Source organism: Lepisma saccharinum, chromosome 9, assembly GCF_977018435.1.
Source record: "Lepisma saccharinum chromosome 9, izLepSacc3.1, whole genome shotgun sequence".
Classification (NCBI taxonomy): Eukaryota; Metazoa; Arthropoda; class Insecta; order Zygentoma; family Lepismatidae; genus Lepisma; species Lepisma saccharinum.
In genome coordinates, this window is record NC_139237.1 from 73,296,357 (window position 1) to 73,319,648 (window position 23,292).

The 23,292-nt window shown below is 36.1% G+C and overlaps 1 protein-coding gene across 2 annotated transcripts in view; it reads left to right on the forward strand.

Moving 5' to 3' along the window:
- Window positions 1-23,292, forward strand: part of LOC145992140 (synaptosomal-associated protein 25-like) — a 55,561-nt gene that overhangs the window by 23,389 nt on the left and 8,880 nt on the right. Inside the window, exons 3-9 of one of the 2 annotated variants that reach the window (XM_083128406.1) lie at window positions 1,679-1,824; window positions 8,292-8,388; window positions 10,209-10,250; window positions 11,469-11,517; window positions 16,966-17,080; window positions 19,810-19,914; window positions 20,477-20,621. In XM_083128406.1, coding sequence (XP_082984532.1) covers window positions 8,299-8,388; window positions 10,209-10,250; window positions 11,469-11,517; window positions 16,966-17,080; window positions 19,810-19,914; window positions 20,477-20,621 — 546 coding nt within the window. In that variant the 5' untranslated portion in view covers window positions 1,679-1,824; window positions 8,292-8,298. The remainder of the gene's footprint in view (window positions 1-1,678; window positions 1,825-8,291; window positions 8,389-10,208; window positions 10,251-11,468; window positions 11,518-16,965; window positions 17,081-19,809; window positions 19,915-20,476; window positions 20,622-23,292) is intronic. The other variant, XM_083128405.1, reaches the window with a different exon arrangement.

Consider the following 23,292-nt stretch of genomic DNA (forward strand, 5'->3'; position numbering starts at 1 on the left):
AAAGCCAAAATTTCTTCTTTTTAATATGTTAGATTTACAATAGATTATTTTATAACTTTACATAAACACTGGTTTAATATAATAATAATGTAATGTATATTCATGGTTAAAATATAATTTTCAGGTAAAAGTAAACCAATCAAGTCCATTAAAGTTGACATTTTAAACTAGACAACTATTTGGTCTAGGAATTAATTCGTGCAGTTGTTAAGCACACATTGAAGCTGTAGTTCAAACACAAAATACATAAATACCTTAAGAAAAATATTGTCCATCGCGAGCCACCACTTTCGCCCATCTGTCAGGCAAGTTACGGATTCCGTGGCGAAAGAAATCCTCATCCTTTGAAGCGATCCAGTCAGAGACCCATTTTTCGATATCTTCTGAAGAAGTGAACCGCTGTCCAATCAAATCGTTATTCATGCAATCGAACAAGTAGTAGTCCAAAGGAGCAAAGTCTGGTGAATACGGCAGGTGGGGTAAAACTTCCCATCCGACATTTTCTAAATAGGTTTTGACCGGTTTTGCGACATGTGGGCGAGCGTTATCATGTTGAAAAATAAGTTTATCATGTCTGTTCTCCCATTCTGGTCATTTCCTGGCCAGAGCTTGCTTCAAACGCATTAATTGTCGTCGATAATGTTCTCCATTAATAGTTTCACCCGGTTGCAGCAGCTCATAGTACACCACACCTTTCATATCCCACCATATGCACAGCATAACCCTTGCACAGTGAATATCTCATTTCGGTTGTGATGGACCTGGTTCACCTAGCTTCACCCAGGCCTTTTTTCGTTTCGGGTTCTCGTAATGGATCCACTTCTCATCGCCAGTAACAATGAGATGCAAAAACCCCTTTCTTTTCTGTCTTTGAAGCAGCAATTCGCAAATGGTTTTTTGTCTTTCAATGTCTCTGTCTTTCAATTCATGTGGAACCCAATGTGACATCTTTTGAATCATTCCCATGGCTTTGAGGCGTTTGGAAACTGTTGTTTGATCAACGCCTAATGCTTCTGCAAGTTCTTCCTGCATTTGACATGAATCCTGATCAAGCAATGCTCTCAATTCTTCGTCTTCAAATTTTTTTTGGCTGTCCAGGTCGCTCTTGGTCTTCCAGGCCGAAATCAACACTTCTAAACCGTGCAAACCACTTCTGACACGTTCGCTCAGCTAGCGCATGGTCACCATACACTTCCACCAAAATACGATGACTTTCGTTAGCACTTTTCTGCATGTTAAAGTAATGAAGCAGAACACCCCACAAAAACACTTTATCTGGCACGAACTGTGCCATGTTCAGTTGACTACAAAATGCTGTTGTTGACGCGTCAATCAACTGCCCTATACTACGAACGATGTGCACTGACAGGAGTTTTCAACGCATGTGTGGCTACACGGAACTGTGGGACGATACACTCGTTACGCCATCTCTTGTCCAGGCGCACGAATTAATTCCTAGACCAAATACATTTGTCTTTTTGTCTGTAACGGTGCAAGGTGTGGTAATTTTAAAACTGGCTCATTACCACAAAACCAGTGTTTAAACACACACACTACACATTAACCTTTAATTAATTGTGAGGGTTTCTCTTTGTACTCGCCTATCTTTCATGCTGCTATGATGTGGACTTTGCTTTATGTGGATGTACTAAGCTTGACTTACTTGAATTGCGTGCAGGTGCTGCTGCTAATAGGAGTAAAATTGTCACTGGTCAGTTCCAGTAGTTGAGGCTTGCACATCACCTGCGACCTCATATTTTTGAGACGAGATAAACATTGTAAACATGTTTGGTGTCTGCAATAGCTCTCAAACGGATATCCATGGTAAGTGATATGGTGAATGCTTTGTTCAGCTTGTGTTGCAGTATGCATGTGGCATGGACTTCTGCAACTATGAACCAAGTATGTGTTTCGTCATTATCTTTTGTATCCTTTTTATGAGTCCTGTGTGTAATGACTTAACTATATTTATTTGTTTTACGAATGCTGACAGGTATCAATGTTAACAGTTATGTTCACCAGGCATGTTTCTGTTAGCATGCATTGTTTCACACATTGAATTATTTATTTATGTAATACAGAATGTTGTTGGAGTATGTATGGAGTTATTGGTTGGGTTAACTATATTATTTGGATCTATTTTTTCTCGTTACAATGTGAAAATTAAAAAGAAATAATATTGAAGAGTGTACTAGAAACATGCTCTAAAAGACAATTGTTTTGTAGGATTTAATATAAACTTCAGTTGTGTTATTTGTATGTACACATTCAGTTTCTAAACTATTACCTTGTGGTAAAAGTTAACAGTAGGCTTTGCAATTAATTGTATTTCAATCTGTATGCAATTCTGCATATTTTGTGTTTTTTATTTATTACAATTTTGCAGGTACTTGACACTAGTGAGGGTTTTTCATGAAGATAACCATCCTCTTTTACTTTGAACAATATCATGCTGAAAAAAGACTGTTTTCAACAATAGAATTTTCACTAGTCAAGAGAATAAAGATGGACGTTGAACACTCTGCCTTTAAAAATGAATATACCCCTTCATGTTGTTTACTTTCTTGCACATGGAGAGAAAATTTACACAAGGAAATTGTAATTTTCAAAAATATTCGCTAAAAAATAAAATGCAATGAAGTTGAATTACTTTATACATGCCACGAAATCAACAAAAACTGATAAGTTTACTAAAAAAAATATTAATAGGCTTTTTTCAAAACTTACATAAGTCAGGGTCATTAAACTTCATTGTAAATAACATAATACCTGGACACATTGCAAATTTTGATAATATTTTCTTACTAACCCTTAACCGCGGTATCGTATATTTTTGGAATGTAACTATCTTAGACTAACTGTCCAAGAGACCTTTAGCATATATTTTCTTCTTAATTTATTCACTGATCTCCTTTAGTATGTTTTGAACCAAATTCGAGCAAAAATTTGCTTAAAGAAATAAAAATTGTAAAAATATACGGAGTGTCCCACTCGTAAGGAACCCAGGAAAAGTGTTATAAAAATCTTAATAAAAGAGGATATGAAACCAAATTTGTACATGACATACCTTTATGGTTGAGAAATGAAGGTACATTACAAGAAGTGCTGGAAGTGACCTCCCGCTACCTGTATACACAGTTCAACACGGGTCTGCATGTTTGTGAATGTTCTCACGTAACTCGTCGACGTGGCAGCTTTGTAAATCTGTGAAATGTTGCCAGGATACGTGAACTCATAAAATACACGTTTATGGAGTAGTGACAACCAGCATGTAATTGTTGAGGAACCCCTTCATTCACAGAAGGTGGGCATGTTCTGTGCATTATCACAGCAGCGCATCATCGGGCCAATGTTTTTTTGACACTACTGTCAACAGTGATGTGTACCAGGTATTGTTTCATGAATTTGTGAACCAGTTGGATGACGAGGAACTGACACTTGGTTCGTACCAGCAAGATGGGGCAACATGTCACACGTCTGACGCGAGTATGGCTGAGGTGGAATCATTTTTCCCTGTCAGAGTGATTTTGAAATGATTATGGCCCCCAAGGTCACCGGACTTGACCCCTGACTTTTTTCTGTGGGGTCACCTTAAAGGTAGTGTGTACAAGAACAAACCACGCACAATCGACGAGTTACGTGAGAACATCCGCCGTGAAATCCAGGCAGTCATGCCGAATACTCTGGCAGCAACATTCACGAACATGTAGCGCCGTGTTGAACTGTGTATACAGGTGGGGGGAGGTCACTTCCAGCACTTCTTGTAATGTACCTTCATTTTTCAACCATAAAGGTATGTCATATACAAATTTGGTTTCATGTCCTCTTTTATTAAGATTTTTATAACACTTTTTCCGGGGCCCCTTACGAGTGGGACACCCTGTACAATAAATTCAAATGCAACTCCTTAAAATTTGATGCTTGCTTTTCTTTCAAAGAAAATAGACATATATTGGTTCTTTCAATATATTTGCTCTTTCAGTATTTCAATAATATACAAGATTAGTAAGATAAACCAAAATTACAAAATAAAATGAATTCACAAACCTGCCTAGTAGAGCACACAAAGTATTGGTTTTTGGTCTATTTTAATTCCTAACATTTCTGCTTTATTCTTAGAACTTTAAATTATGCATTGAAATCACAGTAATCGCTTTTGATGCATCATGTTCATTTAATGCTTCAAAAAATAATTCCAAGCCCTTTCAAAGTTTGGTTGATCTTAGAACTCATTGAGGAGCATTCTATGAAAACTGGTCATACTCTATGTAAGTAACAAAATAAATTAATCTGAAAATTATTAATGTTAAAATGTTTGGAAGTGGGTATAATGCATATTTCACCAACAATAATCTATTACCCTCTGTAGCCTAAATACTTCACAGACAATGAAGTCAAATTTTGTTACATTTTTAAAGTCACACACATAACACATACATTAATGCTTTCAGGCTGTGTCTTCATACCCAAGTTTTTTTTTGGAGAGAATTAGAAAAATGGAAACGTAAAGCTTTCTATTTACCCACAAATGAAATTTCCAAACTTTGTACATTTTCCCTTTTCTTATTAAACTTATAAATCTGAATCCTTTAAAAAGTCAAAGTATATTTAAATGTCTAACCTTTGTTAATATCAGACATGTTGATTTCTGTTCCTGTAGTTTAGTGTCGAATTTTTGTGCCTTGTTTTTTTTTTTTTTTTTTAAATATTAACTTTAAAAAGTTAGGTGTGTATATACGAATGCTAATCTCCTAGCTGTACTGTTTATTTAGAATACTCACTAATACACTTGTCCCACACCATATCCGTGCAGTCTAAGGTATCAGGCTTTGGGCTCGGGCTATGGGACATGCGCTGGTTCGAGTCTCGTGGGGAAACAACCTCTCTCCTGAGATTTCAGCCAGTGTATGGGTCTGGTGATCACCCACCATTTTGAGGAAATTGGGGAGATACAAATGAGTAGAATAAGCCAGTCATGGAAACCTACAACGACGACTGGGGGTTTGTTGTGCTGACCACATGTCACCCCGTAATAGGTTGGTTGATCGCCCACCTCTACTGAAGCATGTGGGACTGAGGCCGGAAGGGCTGTTATACCACAGGTTATGGGTTATTAATACACATTCTCTAATCAGATTTGAAGAATTCATTAGATAAAAAAAAATATCACTTGGTTGTCAATGTATGCTTGAATTGCTGCTATTTTTACTCCATGTATTGAAGAACTTGGTAGATGTGTTTTCAAGCTTTCATTTCAATTACATACCTAGGCACCTAGGTGTTGAATATTGATATGCATAAAAATGTTAGTAATATTTAAGTTCCATAATATTTTCATTATTTCTCAGTTTAAACATTTCACAAGCCTGAGATAAAACAAACAGGATTAGTCTTGTGTTCTGAACCTAGTGCTCAGCTCACTGAACTATTACTTTCCTTTTTAAAAACTTTGTAAAATAGATTTGGATTATACAGAGGTTGTTTCAGATCTATGGTGACGATTTCAAACTGCACGTACCTTAAGAGAAACCATGTCGCCACCACCGAGAGTGCTGTATTTAGTGGCCCTGCATCTTGGCAGCGAAGTTTCCACTGTTGGAGACTGGCACGAAGTGTAGCCATGCCCAGCCTCAACCACTCCTCCTGACAGGCTTTCCATAGCCCTTCAATGGTGCAGGGTCTCCTTTGAGACAAGGCTCGTTTCAGTAGGCCGAAGGCGCAAAAGCCCATTGGTGAGGCATCAGGTGACTTCACTGGAATGTCTGTGAAAGGGGAATGGCACGAATTCCAGTTTTTTCTGCCATTTGTTGGAGGAAGAGGCAGGTTGAGCGAGATGTGTGATATGATATGATATGATTTATTTCATTCCTTTGACCATTGTACAGTGGTTGTTTTCCACACATGGTATGGAACATGTCAGCACATTACCGTTAATAATTATTTTCAAATAGGTACAAGTATGAAGATATTATACATAACATTTAAAAAAACATTGATTACATTATAATTGATTCTCCTTGTTCTTGCTGTTAGTTGCAAGGTTTACATTAAATTTACATACATATAATAGATAAAATCAATACATACATATACATGTCCTAGGGGTTCATTTAAAATGTGACAATTTGCAATTTATTGTCAGGTACTCTTTAACAGAATAAAAACAATGATCTAATAGGTATTTTTTTACATGCTTTTTATATGAGGTAGCTGATTGTATTATTTTTATGTCACTCGGAAGGTTATTGAAACAGTGAACAGCCATGTATTTAGGTCCTTTCTTGACTTGACCCCTTGTCTTGATGCACCCATACGCCCTTGCGTCACTTTTCCAAACCCAAATTGCGGTGAATGATGGTGTGCACTGTCTTCAGTGATGTTTGTAGCCGGTTCGTGATACTTCTCTGTGTGACTGGATTCTCCCTGGTGACCAGCACCCTGACGTCCCGAATTGTAACTGGTGTGCGGCATGTGGCAGGCCGGGGATTGGCCTGTTTCTGCCCCACAGAAATCATCCCACGCCTCGCCTTACTTGCCCCTTTCAACACCTGTGATATGCCATTATTGGACACAGTGAATCCACGCTCCTTGCACAGTTTTATAATGGACCTATAACTGTAGTTTACGTCGGAAAGTGCAGTTATGTAACCCTCCCAATATGCACTGATTTTCGGTGGCATTCTTTCCAATACGCAGTGACCACACCTATCACGCACAGTCAACGGTCCAACGTGCCCACACGACTGGCAGCTTTGTTCTCTTCCCGCTTGGTGGTGCTGCACAGAGTGTGCAATTTTGTCACCATAGATCGGAAACAACCTCTGTAGAAGTATTTCAAGTAAAAATTTTAAGTGATCATCAAAGAATTTGAAAGAAATATACATTTTAGGGATTTTCCATCATTACATATAGTTTTTAATACTTATGTTCATATCCATCACATTGGTGACTAGTTTTGACAATAATTTTATTAGTAAATTCAAATTCAGTGTGGAGTTAACATGAAAAGTGCATGAACCTTTCTTCATCTTCACTCACTTTAAATAATTTACATTATAAAATGCTCTTCAGTGTTCATACAATTATCTATATTTGAAGTTTTGTACTCTTGCTTATTTCGCATAACCTCTCAACTGCTTTAAGTCAATTACAATGTTGAGGATAAACAATGAATTTGAATAAATACAAATACAATGGGATTTCAACTAAAAACGCTTGGCTTCAAGCAGGTCCTCTGCTATTTTGGTACTTTATTAGTGTATGGTATGCTATTTTAACATGTACAAAATCGCTTTCAAAGTTGGTCAAATAATAGAAACATGATACAATCATTTATTATTTTCTAACACTAATCAGAAAATGTATTTTTTTATACCTGTTCAAAAATATATGCATGTATTTTTCTACTATCTGAGCATAATTATAGCAGTGCATCAATAATTAAATATATTACTTAAGTCCTGTGGACCACTAACATTTTTACTTACGAATGAACAATAATTAATATGCGCTTTTAATTTCAGAGTCATTGTTCATGTAAAAAACTAAATGGTTTACAAAAAATGCTCCCAAAAATGCCATACACATTTGTAAATATTTTCATTTCAAACTCAATTATGGCCTTTTATTGTAGAATAATCTTCTTGCAATAATACCACAGCATGAAATCATAATTCTAAGTGCAATTTTTATTTTTTTATTTAGGTTACTTCTACAATAATAAGCTTTATCATATAATTCATATTAGAGCAGTTTTAAAAATATTTTAATGCACAAAATATAGAGAAAAATACATGACAATTAATAGCTTTAGCAATTTATATGATATAATGAACTTTGAATTGTGTAGTAGATCTCATTATCGCAATCTTCCACTGCAATTTGCTTTAAAACACAGTGCATATCTAGCATGATCATCAGCTTACTTGCACAAAATACTGCCTCATTTTATCTTTAAAAAGCAATATTCAAACTGAGTAAGAAATAAAAAATAACCCAGTAACATCTTTTATTCAATAAATAAACATCTAGGAAAATCCAATAATAATATTTTTCAAATGAATAAATTAATCAATAAAAGTTGAAATCTTTTAATATTTAATGCTCTGATTTTCCTAGATAATTATGTAATGTATTTTGATTCAATGAAAACTGACCTATATACGTTGTCTTTAATGTGCATAATATTTTTATATGTTTCCGCTTGCTAACAGCAATCACCAACTCAAGTAAGATTTGTGTCAAAGAACTCTTTGCATTTAATGATCTAATACTACTTTATGTAATTGCAGTTCAAAGATGTCGGCTGCTGGACCAGCAAGCAAAGGGGCAGTATCCCGTACAGGACTACAGCAGCTGGACATGAAAGCAAAGCAGGTTTCTAATGATGTAAGTATGGAACAGTTTTCTCAAGTTAATTATGTCATTCCACATCAATCTTGAGCAATTAGAACTTGGTGTAAACATCAAAACTGGTTAAATTCAGATTGAAACTTTTGCTATCTTAACCCTTTGAAGGTCGCGAGAAAATGGTCGCACACTGTACCCGAGACCAGGTTGTCAAAATATGTTTAATTAAAGGTCTAAAATGACACTCAATTATTACGATTAAATATATTTTTTCTTCTTTGCAAACAATTGAGATTCTATGTATAGATTCATATTTTTATTTTGTGCAAATTACTCACTTATGACAAATATTAAAAAAAAAAAATTATTATATAAATAGATAAAAATATAAGGTAAAAGTCAATTACTTACATCAACGTGAGTCTCCTATGAAATGTATATTTTAGTTAATAAAATAAATACACAGGACAAAATAAGTAATCTTCCCTGTGCTTAGCACCACGCCATGAAGGCGTATAGGAGGTGTGGGGGTAACGCCGCACACTTTCTTGATCCGGTCGTGAGTGGGGGTGATGTGATCAGCATCACGCCCCTGACCACCTTTACCCCCCAGAGTTTCCCCCAGGTATCCATGTTATTCGACGCTGGGTGGGCGCCACATAATGAAAATTTCAATGTTACATGAGCAACCATAAAATTGGAAAAATGTTTTTTTTTAAGTTTTGTTTATGCACAGATAGGTTAATCGGGACTGGACCTACAGTTTAAAATGTGTGAAACCACTATGTGTCTCCAATGTGTATCGAATCCGAGACCCTTTGCTTACAATGCGATGACGTTATCACTGCGACATTGGGGAGGCAATTGGAAAAGTGAGTTTCTTGTGCAAATAAAGTAACTGCTGATTGAAAATCTTTTTCATTTTTCAAGGCACTCTTTAAAAAATGTAACATTGATGGGTCTCAATGGTCATCTGAATCAAACTGTCCATCTATTGAGTTACTGCCGGCCCCCGTGGCAGAGTGGTTAGCACATCATGCTACGATGCCAGGTGTCCTGGGTTCGAACCCAGCCTGGGCATGGATGTTTGCGAGTGTCCATTCATCAATTTCATCTTATCATCACTCATTTCCATCTTTGCAAATTAGCCAATAGTGGCACACAAAGCGAAGTAAAATAAAGCAAATCAATCAATCAACCAATCAATATTGAGTTACTTTCCCTCGGAATTTCCAGAAATAGCTGACTTATACACTCCTCTTCCCTTATGTTCATCATATTACACTAACTGTTCAGTTATTGCACAAATATGAGAGTTTAATAGAAATCACAAATAAACACAAAAATCACTCTTCATTAGTCTCACATGGAACAGCAGATGAGGTTTTCAGTAAAAACAATGTATGCCGTTAGTCGTGCATGGACTCTGAGGGATTCAACGAGCCACTTTAGGCTAATAGCTATTATCAGGATGAGTGATATGATGAAATTCATGATGGGTCACTCACAAATAATACCCATGCCCAGACCGGGATTTGAACCAGGGACCTCTGGCATTGTAGGGTGCTGTGCTAACCACTCTGCCACTGAGGTTGGCACCTGGAGATAATGAAGCTATAAAGGCAGAAATTGATGTGGTTACTAAAGCAATCTGTGCTTGGATGACTATTTTCACCAGTTTTCTAAATTTAATAAGCAGCTTTTAGTTCAGAGTGTAACTTAATTTCAACATGTAAATCTTATATTTATGATTAATTTTCAAATATATTTATATTTAATTACAGCACTCACACACACATAATGGTTATAGTTGAATGAGTACTATATACCAATTAATTGTTATTTTTTTATCTTTCAAGTCCTTGGAAAGCACACGCCGAATGTTGGGATTTTTGGAAGAGGTAAGAATGTCTGTTCTTTACAAATTATTCATATTGTTTTAAGTTAATGTGTGTATTAAAAAAATGTCTACCAACAAAAAAGGGTTTAATTTATTACAAAACAGTATAGGCTGGTGCTTATAAAATATCGATGATTACTTTATGTACTATCTACCCATACATTCAATTGATCATGTTGCAAAATCTGACTGAATCTCATCACTTTTCAAAGTCAATTCACATGAATAGCCAAGTGAAATTTCATTATTCATCACAAGGAAATCTATCACTCATCGAACTTAATATCTGTGTTTCATTTTACTTTGGTAAGACTGCAACAGTTCTGAATCTTTGAATCAATAATCATCTTGATTAGGGATGATCCGATGCTACTTTAAACTGATATCCTTACTGATGCCGATACTCTTACCAATACCAATATACACCATACATGCCCTTACACAATACTGATATTTGAAAATTACAACAGTTAAAAGTTGTTCAAAATTTTTATTAATATTAGTGGATGAGTATTTCACTCCCATTATTTGTTTTGTAATCATAAAGTACAGTTTTGGTGCAACATAAATAGAAACTTTGATATTTACATAGCTTCCAGGATAACTGACTCCACGGAAGTGTTGCATAGAATTTTTGTAAAGCCTGAAAAAGACCAAACACTGGGAAAATATTAGCTGGTATCGGTAAACAAAATCGAATGAATACTTTCAGAAACCGATACATCGGAATCTGTATCAACTCAACTCTAATCTTCGCCATCAAAAAACAAACTTTTACAATGATTCACCATGATTGATAATGAGTGAAGCTTGAAAATGTCTCACTGAAGCAGCATTTTGGATTCATTTTTAAATATATGTTGTAATATGTAATTGTCATAATAATATTAATCTTGGGAGTTCATTAAATAGATAAATGATGTGATATAAATTCTGGAAGTTGATATACATTATTGAAAATTTGTCATTTAATGTCTAAGAAACCCAATTATGAGTATTTGTGTGTGTGAGAGAGAAATATTATTTAAAAATCAAGTCTATAAATATTAGAAGTAGTAATTTTTCATTAGGATATGTGTGATATAGAATAGAGGAGTTTAAAAAATATTTGTACACACATCAACTCAAAGCAAGAATTTGTTTTAGAAGCACATTTTTTCGTGGAGTTTATTTACTTCTGTAACCAAATAATATGATGCTCTCTTTTAATGCTGCTCAGAGCAGAGAGGCTGGAACTCGCACATTGGTAGCTCTTGATACGCAAGGAGGTAGGTTTTAATATATAAATATATATGAGGTGTGCTTAAGCACACATTTAGTAGTGCCTAATCATTTGAAATGAGTCACTGTAAAATATTAGGCAATGTCAGCATAGTTAAAATTAAGCATTCATCTTATTTTAAGCACTTAACCCTTCCCAGACAGGGGATTTTTTTTTGTTTGCTGTCTTTCAAAAAATCATATAAAATATGTTGTTAAGTATGTTATTATTTAACACTTTTTTCTAAAATCTACACCACTTCCTCTTTCCACAGATATATAATATGTTACATTTTATATAAATTTTCTCGCATTTATGATTTTTTTCTGTAACAATTTTTTGAAAGTAAAAAAAAAGAATTATAACATTGCATAAAAGTTACTGAATACATATTTTGAATAGGCAATTTAAAATTAATTAATGCAAATAACATATAAACTTTCTAGTAGTATCAAAATCATTACTAACTGCAAAATCCGAAGAGGAATCATCAAAAGAAATTTCCACAATGTGGATATAAATTGAAGGGCTTGGCTGTAAAACATGGTAACTGACATTTTGCTCATTTCCGAGTTCATTAAGAAAAAAGGTTCTTAGAAGCTATACTTGTGTTGTGTTTACCAATTTCACGTGGTTTCGCTTAGTCCAATGCAAATTGTATGACATGGCAATTTCACTCGAATTTTACTTTGTAACTCAAAAATTACGAAAATGTCACTTACCATGTTTTGCACCCGAGCCCTTCAATTATTAAATGTTATTTTCAAGAGTATAAATAAAGGCGCCACTTCTTTCAACATAAGTACAAGTAAAATTCAGCAACAAAGAAAACGCTACATCTAGCAGTTGGAATTTGGAAGAGGTGGTTACAATACATGTGCATAAGAGACGTCCGTCATTCTTTCACAATGGAATTTTGTAGTGAATGACTGGCTATGCCCATTGTTCGTCTTATTCGACAGTAATTTTACAATGAGCTATGCCCATTGCTCTTCTGGAAAGGGTTAATCAGATGATAGGGATCCTTGAAAATTGGATTCCTGTTTTAAAGATGAAGCTCTCAATGTTAATGTATTTGAACCATCAACATCACCTGCAAAATGTTACATGGGAAATAGAAGGGAGTAGAAATATATTTGGAGGGCATGACATGCTCATTTCAGTGTCATACCTAGCTCCCTGATAGTGAGGAGGGAAGGAACCATACACAAAGAGGCAAAGGAAGGAACAATAGATAATGTGTGAAGCAAATTTTGACAGCCCTTTAACCTTTAGTGGACAAACGGGAAATGGTCTGCCTATTGGCTGTAAACCAGTTGAGCAGGGACGGCGACAGGGGTGGGCATGGGTGGGCAAGCGCCCACCCAATCAAATTTAATAAGTACATATACTTGGGGATATATGAATGATTCAATAAATAAGTGTATTCTGGTGTTCATAACATGTATACATTATACTTGTGAATATTATCTATGCTAGAAATGTTCACATATTATCAACCCATAAAAAGCCAATTTTGTCATTAGAAAGTGAAAGTTATTACTAGCTATTGAAACAAAAACTGTGATCAAATGAATACTTCCATGATTAAAAGCAGCTAGTAGGCTTAGGAGGCTCAATATTATGCAGGGTATGATCAAGATTAGATCAGAATTTAGGTTGAACTTGAGGACTGCAGCTCCGGGCCTCCACATACGTATATAAATCCCAGCCTGGGTATGGTTAAAATAATCACCAAATAAACAAATAAAAACATCATCTTAGCGTTACTTCCTCAAACACAATAAATTATTTCGATTCTTTAATTATTATTAGAATAATTTATTCAAAAAGACTTAGATGGCAGGCCATGTGACGCGAATGGCAGAGGAGAGAATAGTTTACAGGATTCTTGTTGGGAAACCTGATGGTAAGAGACCAGTAGAAAGGTCCAAGACGAGGATGGAGGGATGACGTTGAGATGGACCTAAAAGAAATAGGTAAGGGTGGGAAAGATTGGATTGATCTTGCTCCGGATAGGGACAGATGGAAGGCTTGTGTTGTTGCAGCCATAAGCCTTCGGGTTTAAGTATGGTAGAGAGTATAATATAGATTTAATTAGCTCTGGATTGAAATTCCAGAAGTGTCTCATTTTCATTTCATTACAATTGTCATCTTCAAATATCAATATGGTATGCGAAATATCGACTTTGTATTCGTTCTACTAATAAGAAGGAATCACAATAATCACTACAATACCGAAGTGAATAAATTTTAATAAACCAGTTATGTATTGAAAAAGCTACAGAATTATTCAATTGCTTATGGGTGGCTTATCCTATTTAGAAATCCTCCTTCCACACACAAATTTTTCCACATGGATCAGCCGAAAATATCAACAGAATCTCTAGATGCATCTGAAGTAAAGAAAAAAAGTTATGTCACGAAGTATATAGAAGACGTTTTCGTTAGTTTGTTTTTAAGCCCACTTTTATGCTCAGATAGGCTAATCGGGACTAAACCTAAAGTTTAACGTGTAGTCTGAAACAGTGTGCATTGTGCTTCCACCAGAAGAGGGGAGAGTCGAACACAGGACCTCTTCATTATAATGTGACAGCGTTATGTCATTCGGGAAATATATACAGAAAGAACTCGCACCAAACGTGTCATTTTATCACCACAGAAGATGCGTCGGTTTTAAGAGGGTGATTGCCTGAGACAAATATTTGAGACTTTCGGAAAACAATGTCATTGTTCACGGAATTAGCTGCCTTGATTCACTAATGAAACTCTGTGCAATTGAAACTACCACCTCAACTTTCTAAGAGCTTAATGGAAGTTCATTTTTGGAAGAGTAAGTTGTGTTTGATTTGTTTTATTTAAAGCCATTTTTCTGCTAATTTTGATAATGACGACGATAAGGTTCAATGGTGATAAGATGAAAGTAACGAAGGGGCGAAAACAAACAGACGCTGACACTCAAAATACAAACCCTCATAAATTATTACTTTGACAGTGGTTCCTGGCGCCAGGGAAACCATACGTGTATTGCTTCTCTCGCGTTAGTAACATGACAGTTCAGAAAACGAATAGCAACTTAGCTAATAATCTCTTCAATTCTGTACAGATTTTTCAATCTTACTTGTTTATTACTTTGGCCTCCCCGATGGCGTACTGGTAGCGTCGTCGCCTTATAATCAAAGGGTCCCGGGTTCGATACCCAGTGGAAGCACATGGCACAGTGATCAAAATTGATATTTATATTACCAATCTTTATCAAGTTCAAATCCAGATCATTTTGTGCTTGGTGTTGATACAGTTGTTGCAGTGGTTCAGATCCCATTTTAAACCGTAGGTCCAGTCCCGATTAGCCTTACTTACTCTGCATAAAGAGGACTTCAAACTCAAACCAAACCAAATTTTTTATTACTTGTGAGTGCTATTTTGTCAAAATAGCCTTTCATTAGCCTAGGAATACTTCATGGACAATGAACAAAGAATTGGTTTTCCGTGTTTAAATCATTCCTAATAAGACGTGCATTTTAATCCAAACATTCAGTGGCAGCGATTAGGAGGAGCGGGAAGTGGGGGATGCAGTTCCCCCACCACATTTTGCCACCTTTTGCCCCCGCACTATGGCCTCTTTATGCTAAGCCTTTTCTACAAAGAAAAAGTATATTGTCCTTGCCCCTCAAACGTTGGCACCCAATCGCCACTACTACGAACATTCAGATAGATTTGTCAGTTGTAAAAATTTTATAAACCAAAAAAAGTGACCCCCAAGGAGTAAGAAAACTCTTTCAGTCAAAAACTCATACGATGAAAATACTATGCTCAGGAACATGCATTTAAATTACGAGAAACTGCACGATTGTCTACCATCGCACTTTCTATCACTGCCGTCGAATACATAAAATGAAGTATGTGCCTTGTATTTGTAACACAAGCTTAAACCTAATACACATTTATTTCACTGTATTAACATGCACGAAAGAATGTGATTAGAATGTATTGAAATAATTGTGTCCATCAGAGACAAAGCGAAGGGAAATGGAACAAGATGCCAGAAAAGATTAGAAAATAATAAAGAGGAAAACAAGAAAAGGAAAGGGAAAAGGAGTAAGAGGAAAATCTGGAGTGTAAGAGAGAGGGGGATACATACGTCTTACATACACATATATACTATATATTGTCTTACGTTTATACTGCCCACCCTAATCTATTAATATGGAGCTTCTGCCCACCTGGTCGAAAATTTCTAGCGCCGCCCCTGCAGTTGAGGACAGATGAGAACCTGGCTTCCCAATACCATCTGGCAGCAATTAACGTGTCATTTCTTGAAAATTGATTATTTGATTGATTTGTTGTTTTAAGTCCACTTATGCACAGTAAGGCTAATTGGGACTGGACCTACAGTTTTTAAAGTGGGATCTGAACCACTCTGCCATGTGCCTTCACCGGGTATCGAACCCGGGACCCCTTGATTACTAGGTGACGACGTTACCACTACGCCATTGGGGAGGCCCTCATTTCTTGAAAAATATGCGTGATATTTCAGTTCTGCCTTTTGTTTTTGTTCACTAGTATACATATGAAGATATGACATACTCAAATTACTAAACAATTCCGGGATGTTCAAAAAAATGTATACACACTTTAAAATGGAATAGTTGGTATATTATTGTGAGTATTACAACAATACAAAGGGAAAAGTTACAACATAGACACAGTTTATGCATGCAATTACAATAAGTGCTCAAACTGCAAACCACCAGCCTACAAACACCTTTGCTCATGATGCTGTACATTCCTGATGACATGTTCCAGAGTAGCCACACGGATTGTTGCACAAGCCATTTCAATTTCATGGCAGGTCCACTAGTGACCGTGGCTTCTTACTGTAGACAAGCGAGCGATGCTTAGGTGTGTTGTCGGTTCAGTTCCATATTCCTGCCTCCATTGTCGTTGCACTTCACAGACATTCTCAAGTTTTTTCGTGCCTCGAAGGACAAGCCATGTTTGCGCCATCGCTGCACTTCCTCAACTTATTTGCATCGCATCAAGTTGCTGAACACTAACGCTACCTGTTGCTGTTTCTGAACGATAGTACTACACGTTGAACCCAAAGCCAACGTGAATTGAAGCACATCGCATGTATGACATGCTTTTAAAGTGTGTCTACAATTTTTTGAACACCCCAAACTATGTATATTCAGTTCTATAATCGTACTTTAATTGCCACTTTTAATCCTCTGTTTTATACATACATAGAATTCAGAAAACAAGAAGAAAAAAAGACAGTAAATCGATAATTCTGCATTTGACTTTCCCATTGTGATTAATGCTAAAAGGTAATAGATAGGAAACAAAAATTACTTTTATAGGAACATGTATGTCTTACTTATTTTTGCATCTGTACACAAAATTCAAATTGTCAAAAAAATGTGTAATATTTGTGTTTGTTACTTCTTTTTAGAACAACTGGAGCACATTGAAATGGGCGTGAATCAAATCAATTCAGATATGCAAGAAGCAGAGGAAAATTTGAAACGCATGAAGCATTTTGGCTTGCAGCTTCCCTTCCGAAAGAAGTAAGTTTCCTTGTTTCTAGTTGTTTTTAGCTATAAAATTTTATAGATATTTAAATTTAACTCTTTCGCTGCGGTCGTCGCTTTTATGCACATTACGCCAGGTGCCTTGCTCCGCATTTCCGAAGTACGTCGCTTTTAGTGGCCTTCTGACATCTGTTGATAGTATTTTGAACTATTTGAACTTGTAGTTTTGTTTTTATCCCTATGATATCGCTAATTACGCCTCCGTTTAGAATTCTTTGACATATGAGCTTTGAGTGCTCTGACATGTCAGTTTCAAATGCATGTTCGAATGTAAACAACATGGCTTCGTCAAGTCGTCAACACTTGTCTGATAATGATGTTACTCAACTGTTATTTGCCGACTCAGAATCAGAAGGTGAATTAAGTTATGACGATAAAAGCGACAGTTTTTATGAGACTTCAAGTGGTGACAGTGATTGTGTAGTGTCTGATGAAGAATTTGTACCGCCGTCCGTAACATCATGAAGCAGAGTGCAAAACAGCATTGATCTAGGTGCGGGAATCTCAAAATTTTTCAAAATATCATACGACCAGGAACTACAGAATGGTTTGCCAGTGCAAGGAATGACTTTTGTAAGTTCTCTATAACATATTTTGCAATGTAATTTTGTAAAATTATTCTTTCTAAAAAAATGTTGCTTTTTTTTCAAAATTTCAAAATTTTACAAAATATCATACCACCAGGGACTACAGAATGGTTTTCCAGTGCAAGGAATGACTTTTGTAAGTTCTCTCTCATATATAATGCAATGTAATTGTGAAAACAATTTTTTTATGAAAAAAATATATTTTCAAATTTAATTCCGCAGCCAAGGGATTTTGTGTGGCAGAGAATTCCGCAGCGAAAGAGTTAAATGTGCAATTTTAACCCAACAAGCTGGTATGATGTACATGTGTATGTTCAGAGATTCTTGTAATGACAGTTTGATGTACATGTATATGTTCAATGCATCGCTAGCATAAATCTGTTGTTACATGCTGTCTGTTGATGGAAAAGATCTGTATTAATCAGTTGACTGAAAGAGGCCGGAACTTTACTACCATCTAAAGGGAAAGAAAAAATGTTGCTCAATGTTTATGTAAGTCATACATGAATGAGCAATGGCTTGTCACAAATGGTAAATGACACAGAACAGAACAAAATCTTGTTTGCAGACAGTAAGATTAAGAATTTTGATTTTATTTCCAATAGTGCGAAAAGTGAAGTAGATTATGCATAATGGGGATAATGAAGTTGAAGATTATGAAGACGAAGAGATTTCTGCAACAAGAAGTCGTGGTGATCCTATGTGACAATGGCGGGAGTTCTCAGACTGTTAGTGACAATGGTTTTACATTAGCATGCAGTGTTAATTGGACTTTATCCCTTGTCTAGTGCTTTCAACTATACTTATTCTAATACTATATTTTGAGATAGCACCTCTTCTATCATCTTCAAGTTAATCAATTTCTTATTACCACTGGTGCGCTAACCAACTACACAGTGTCCATGGAAATCTGTAGTGTGGAATTCAAGCAAATATGTCCCTCTCTCCCCCAAATTATAAATATTAACATAAGTAGAGCAAGCTGCCAATGTGGCTATTTACAAAGCTATGTCTTCAGTTGATATTTAGCTTTTTATGATTGGAGACTATCACGGAGTTGAGCCTTAATATATAGCTAAATTATACCTATGGATTCCACTTTGAATGAATCTTTCCATGGATATGAAAATATTATCATTTTTTTGGAAAACATGTAGACATATACCAGATATTCCATGGTTGGAGATCTCATGGGTATGCAGAGTTGGAGATCTCATGGGTATGCAGAGTTGGAGATCTCATGGGTATGAAGGGTTGAAGATCTCATGGGTATGCAGGGTTGAAGATCTCATTGGTATGCAGGGTTGGAGATCTCATGGGTATGCAGGGTTGGAGATCTCATTGGTATGCAGGGTTGGAGATCTCATGGGTATGCAGGGTTGGAGATCTCATGGGTATGCAGGGTTGGAGATCTCATTGGTATGCAGGGTTGAAGATCTCATTGGTATGCAGGGTTGGAGATCTCATGGGTATGCAGGGTTGGAGATCTTGTGGACATGAGAGGTTGGAGATCCCATGGGCATGAGGGGTTGGAGACCTTATGTATATCCAGGATTGGAGATGCCCAATTGATATCCATAATATCTGTGGATCTGATATGGATATCCAATTGATGTCCTTTGGAGATTATGTCCAATGGGTGTCCTTTGCTGTATGGGTAACTGTTCCAAAGCTCTAGGCAAAATTAACCTGTTACTAATCGTCTTATTCTCATGGGCGTCCGGAAGGGGGGGGGGGCAAGAGGGGGCCGTGGCCTCCCCTGGAAAACGAAAGTGAACCATAAATTACATATTTCACACATATAATTTAATTTCAGCCACAATAATGTGTGTTAATTATTGTACGAACATGATAAATTCAAATTTAAGCAATGTTTTTTGATTAATGAACACTATTCTTGGGGAAAATATGCCATGTTGGCACCCCCTGGAAAAAAATACCTTCCTTGCCCCTCCCTGGAAAAAATCCTGCGGACGTCCATGCTTACTCTGTAGGACACAACTTCATTTTAAAAGTAGAGGCTCATGTATACAATATTCAAGAGGGAGCATAATCATTTTTCAAACTTTCTTGCTACTAACTTGTACATAACCTGAACTGTGTATATGTTTTCCTTAGGTCTCCATCAAGGTCTAAAAAAGAGGATGGGAAGATTCTCAGTGGCCAGATGCTGCATGTAGTGGATCGAAATGCTGTCGGACCTCAGTCAGGGTATATTCCAAGGTATGTTCCATGTTACAAAATACATTCAAATAATCAATAAGCAAATAATATGCTGACAGTAATATTAATTAGGGTTCTGATAAACCCTCATATAATTCTTCTGTAACCCCATATCCTCTTCCAAATAATATGCTGATTTACATTTGTATATTTATGATGCCACACCACCCAGTTTTTTTTTCCATATCAAATCATACTTGAAGGGCTCGGATGTAAAACGTGGTAAGTGACATTTTGGTAATTTTTGAGTTACAAAGTAAAATGTGCCATCCTTAAATTTTCGAGTGAAATTGCCATGTCATACAATTTGAATTGGACTCAGTGATGCCTTCTGAAATTGGTAAACACAACACAAAAACAATTTATCTACAGTGTAGCTTCTAACAATCTTTTCTCTTAATGAACTCAGAAATTACCAAAATGTCACTTACCATGTTTTACACACGAGCCCTTCACTTGATGTTGTGTATCACGTGCACTAGAATCAGACAGGGTAACACATGCTAACCTTGAGTATATGGAGTGTTTGCCACTGGTTGTGAAAAATATATTTCATTTACAGAATTACCAACGATGCACGCGAAGATGAAATGGAGAAAAACATGATGGAAATAAGTGCACATGTAGGAAGTCTTCGGCAAATGGCTCTTGATATTGGTTTGGAAGTAGATGTTCAGAATAAGCAAATTGAAGGCATCAGTGAGACGGTAAGCTTCTTTTCTTAGTAGCAAAGAACATCTGCATAGGATTTTTAGATACTGCACATATTTTTATATTTTCATTTTTCTAATTTTTACATTCTTTTTCTGACTCTTTGTGCTAATCGAATGGTGAATGTAAATTATAGATGAAATTAATGAAGTGACACTCGCAAAGAAACACTTTGCCCAAGCTGGGACTTTAATATGGTATTTCCAGCCTTTCTGGTGATTTTCATTTAAAAACTCTTAAACATTTTCTAAAAAAATGTTTTTAACTTTTTTCAATTGAATCAGTCGCATGAACAATGTTGTAACCAACAATTCTGGGGCCTCCCTGATGGTGCAGTGGTAGCATCATCACTTTGTAATCAAGGGGTTCCAGGTTTGATACCTGGTGGAGGCAGATCCTACTTTCAACTGTAGTTCCAGTCCCAATTGGCCTTACTGTGCATAAAGTTGGCTTAAAACACCAAATCAACAAGTAACCAACAATTTTAGTGACACAGATGTAAAGCCAAGAAAGATAATACAGCTTATCGCCATGCTGTTTTTGTGATTTTAGTACATACTAGTTACAGCGTTGTTCATCCAACTGATTTATTTGCTTTAGGGCACTATTCCACTATTAGAGTTTAAAGTAGGAATGGGCCGATATGGAATTTTGGCTGATACCAATAAAGTTCCGATATCAAATTTACCAAAGCAGATAACCAATATTCTACTGATCCGATATAAAATTCTATTTTTCTATTGAGGAACCTGTATGGATCAATGACCTTCTTAATAAATTCATGTTTCGAAGTGACTGCAGTGCAAAAGAAGTTGCATATTTACATAATTACATGTAGTAGGGCATGGAGATTATTCATAAAAATTATAACAAAATGGCATAATTTTGCACTAAGTTATAAGATATTTATAGATAATCGGATCGGTAAGATAAATCGGTAATTTTACTGATACACCGACATACCTATTAAGGCTGATAGCAATAGAGTACAGATTAATCTGTCCCATCTCTAGTTTAAAGTAAGACCAAAATAAATAGCTTTAGAGAATTCTGTTAATCATACTACTGTTGCTACTACTACTACAAACAAAATTTATCATTAGTGCAGGGTGGGTCTTAGGTGGGTGCAGGAACTGGGACATACAATATACGTGGGGGCCTATAACCAAAATTTTTCAGAGGTCTGAAAAAAACAGTGTTATTTGTTCCTTAGTCTGAAGTACAGGTATTATATATAATAATAATATCAATATTACAATTATTTTATATATTTCAATATTATCTAAGAGCAATAAGCAAACCATGTTGATGGTTAAAACCAAGAATTATGTGAGACTAATAAAATTAACGTTTCTTTTCATTTCAAATGTGCCACTGGTGTAACATTCATTAAATTGATTTACAAAACTGTGTCTGTTTAAAATCAAACTATTATTTTATATTTCAAAGTGACAAGTTTGAATCATACCAAATAACATTCCCATTGAATTTTGACACTGGAGGGAATTTAAATTGTTTTATATAAAACAATATTTTCGCATCATGATTTCATTCTAGAATTAAACAGTAACTGCATATTAACTAGTTTTGATTGAAATATTTGAGCACATTTTTTATGTTTTGTTTATAATATGATATCGTTAATTTTGGATATTTTGAAGTGGCACGAAGTAAGGAAAAATCAGATGGGTTGCTTAATTGGAACAGAATCTTACAATAAATCGTACAAAACAATTATTTCAATCTGATACAGGCCCCCCTGAAGCAGGAGTCCTCAGGCAAGTGTCCAAGTTGCCCCTCCCTATGGTCAGTTCTGAATTAGTAATGCCATCATTCTTGGTTTCCAAGGAGGGGGTTGGTGGGGTAATAACCCTCCTTTGGAACAGTATTCCCAAAAAAGAGAACCCTCAAAGGCAGGAAGAGATGACAAAATCTCAGCTGACTACTAAAAATACCCCCCTTTCAAAAATTCTGGCCACCCCACTGTATAGTAGTACATAATTTCACATTTCGGGCTGAAAATACTCATGTCGTGTGGCTTCACTGCAGAATCAGCAACATCGAGCGTGGGGATATAAGAGATAAAGTTTTTGCATCGTTGTCTCCTGGAAAAACTAAAATTGTGTTTTCACAGTACTAATTACAAGGGTGAGTCAAGTGAAAACCTTAAAAGTGATATAAAAATATATGTATTCAGTGGAAGTGAAACAAATGGTTATCATTTTTCTACATAATCCCCTCCATGTTGAATGCAAGTTTCCCATTGATTATAAAGTGCTTGTATGCCCCGGAAAGAAAATTATTTTGGTTCGCTGTGTAATCAGAATGGAACTTCTGTCCACCTAGGGCCTCTTTAAGTGGACCAAACAAGTGGTAATCACTTGGGGCCAAATCTGGGGAATAAGGAGGATGGGGTAGGCACTCAAATGCAAGTCGTTAATTGTCCCAACAGTCATTCGGGCAGTATGTGGCTTAGCATTGTCATGCTGCAAAATGACACGTGTCGACAGCAGAACGCGTCACTTTGACCTTATTGCAGGTTTCAGATGGTTCTTCATGAGATCACAATATGAAGCACTAGAATGCGCGTCAAATCTCCTGCATATGGAGATAGCCAATAGCAGCGCACTGCAGCGGTGCCATGCCGAAATCTTACACGGAAAAGAG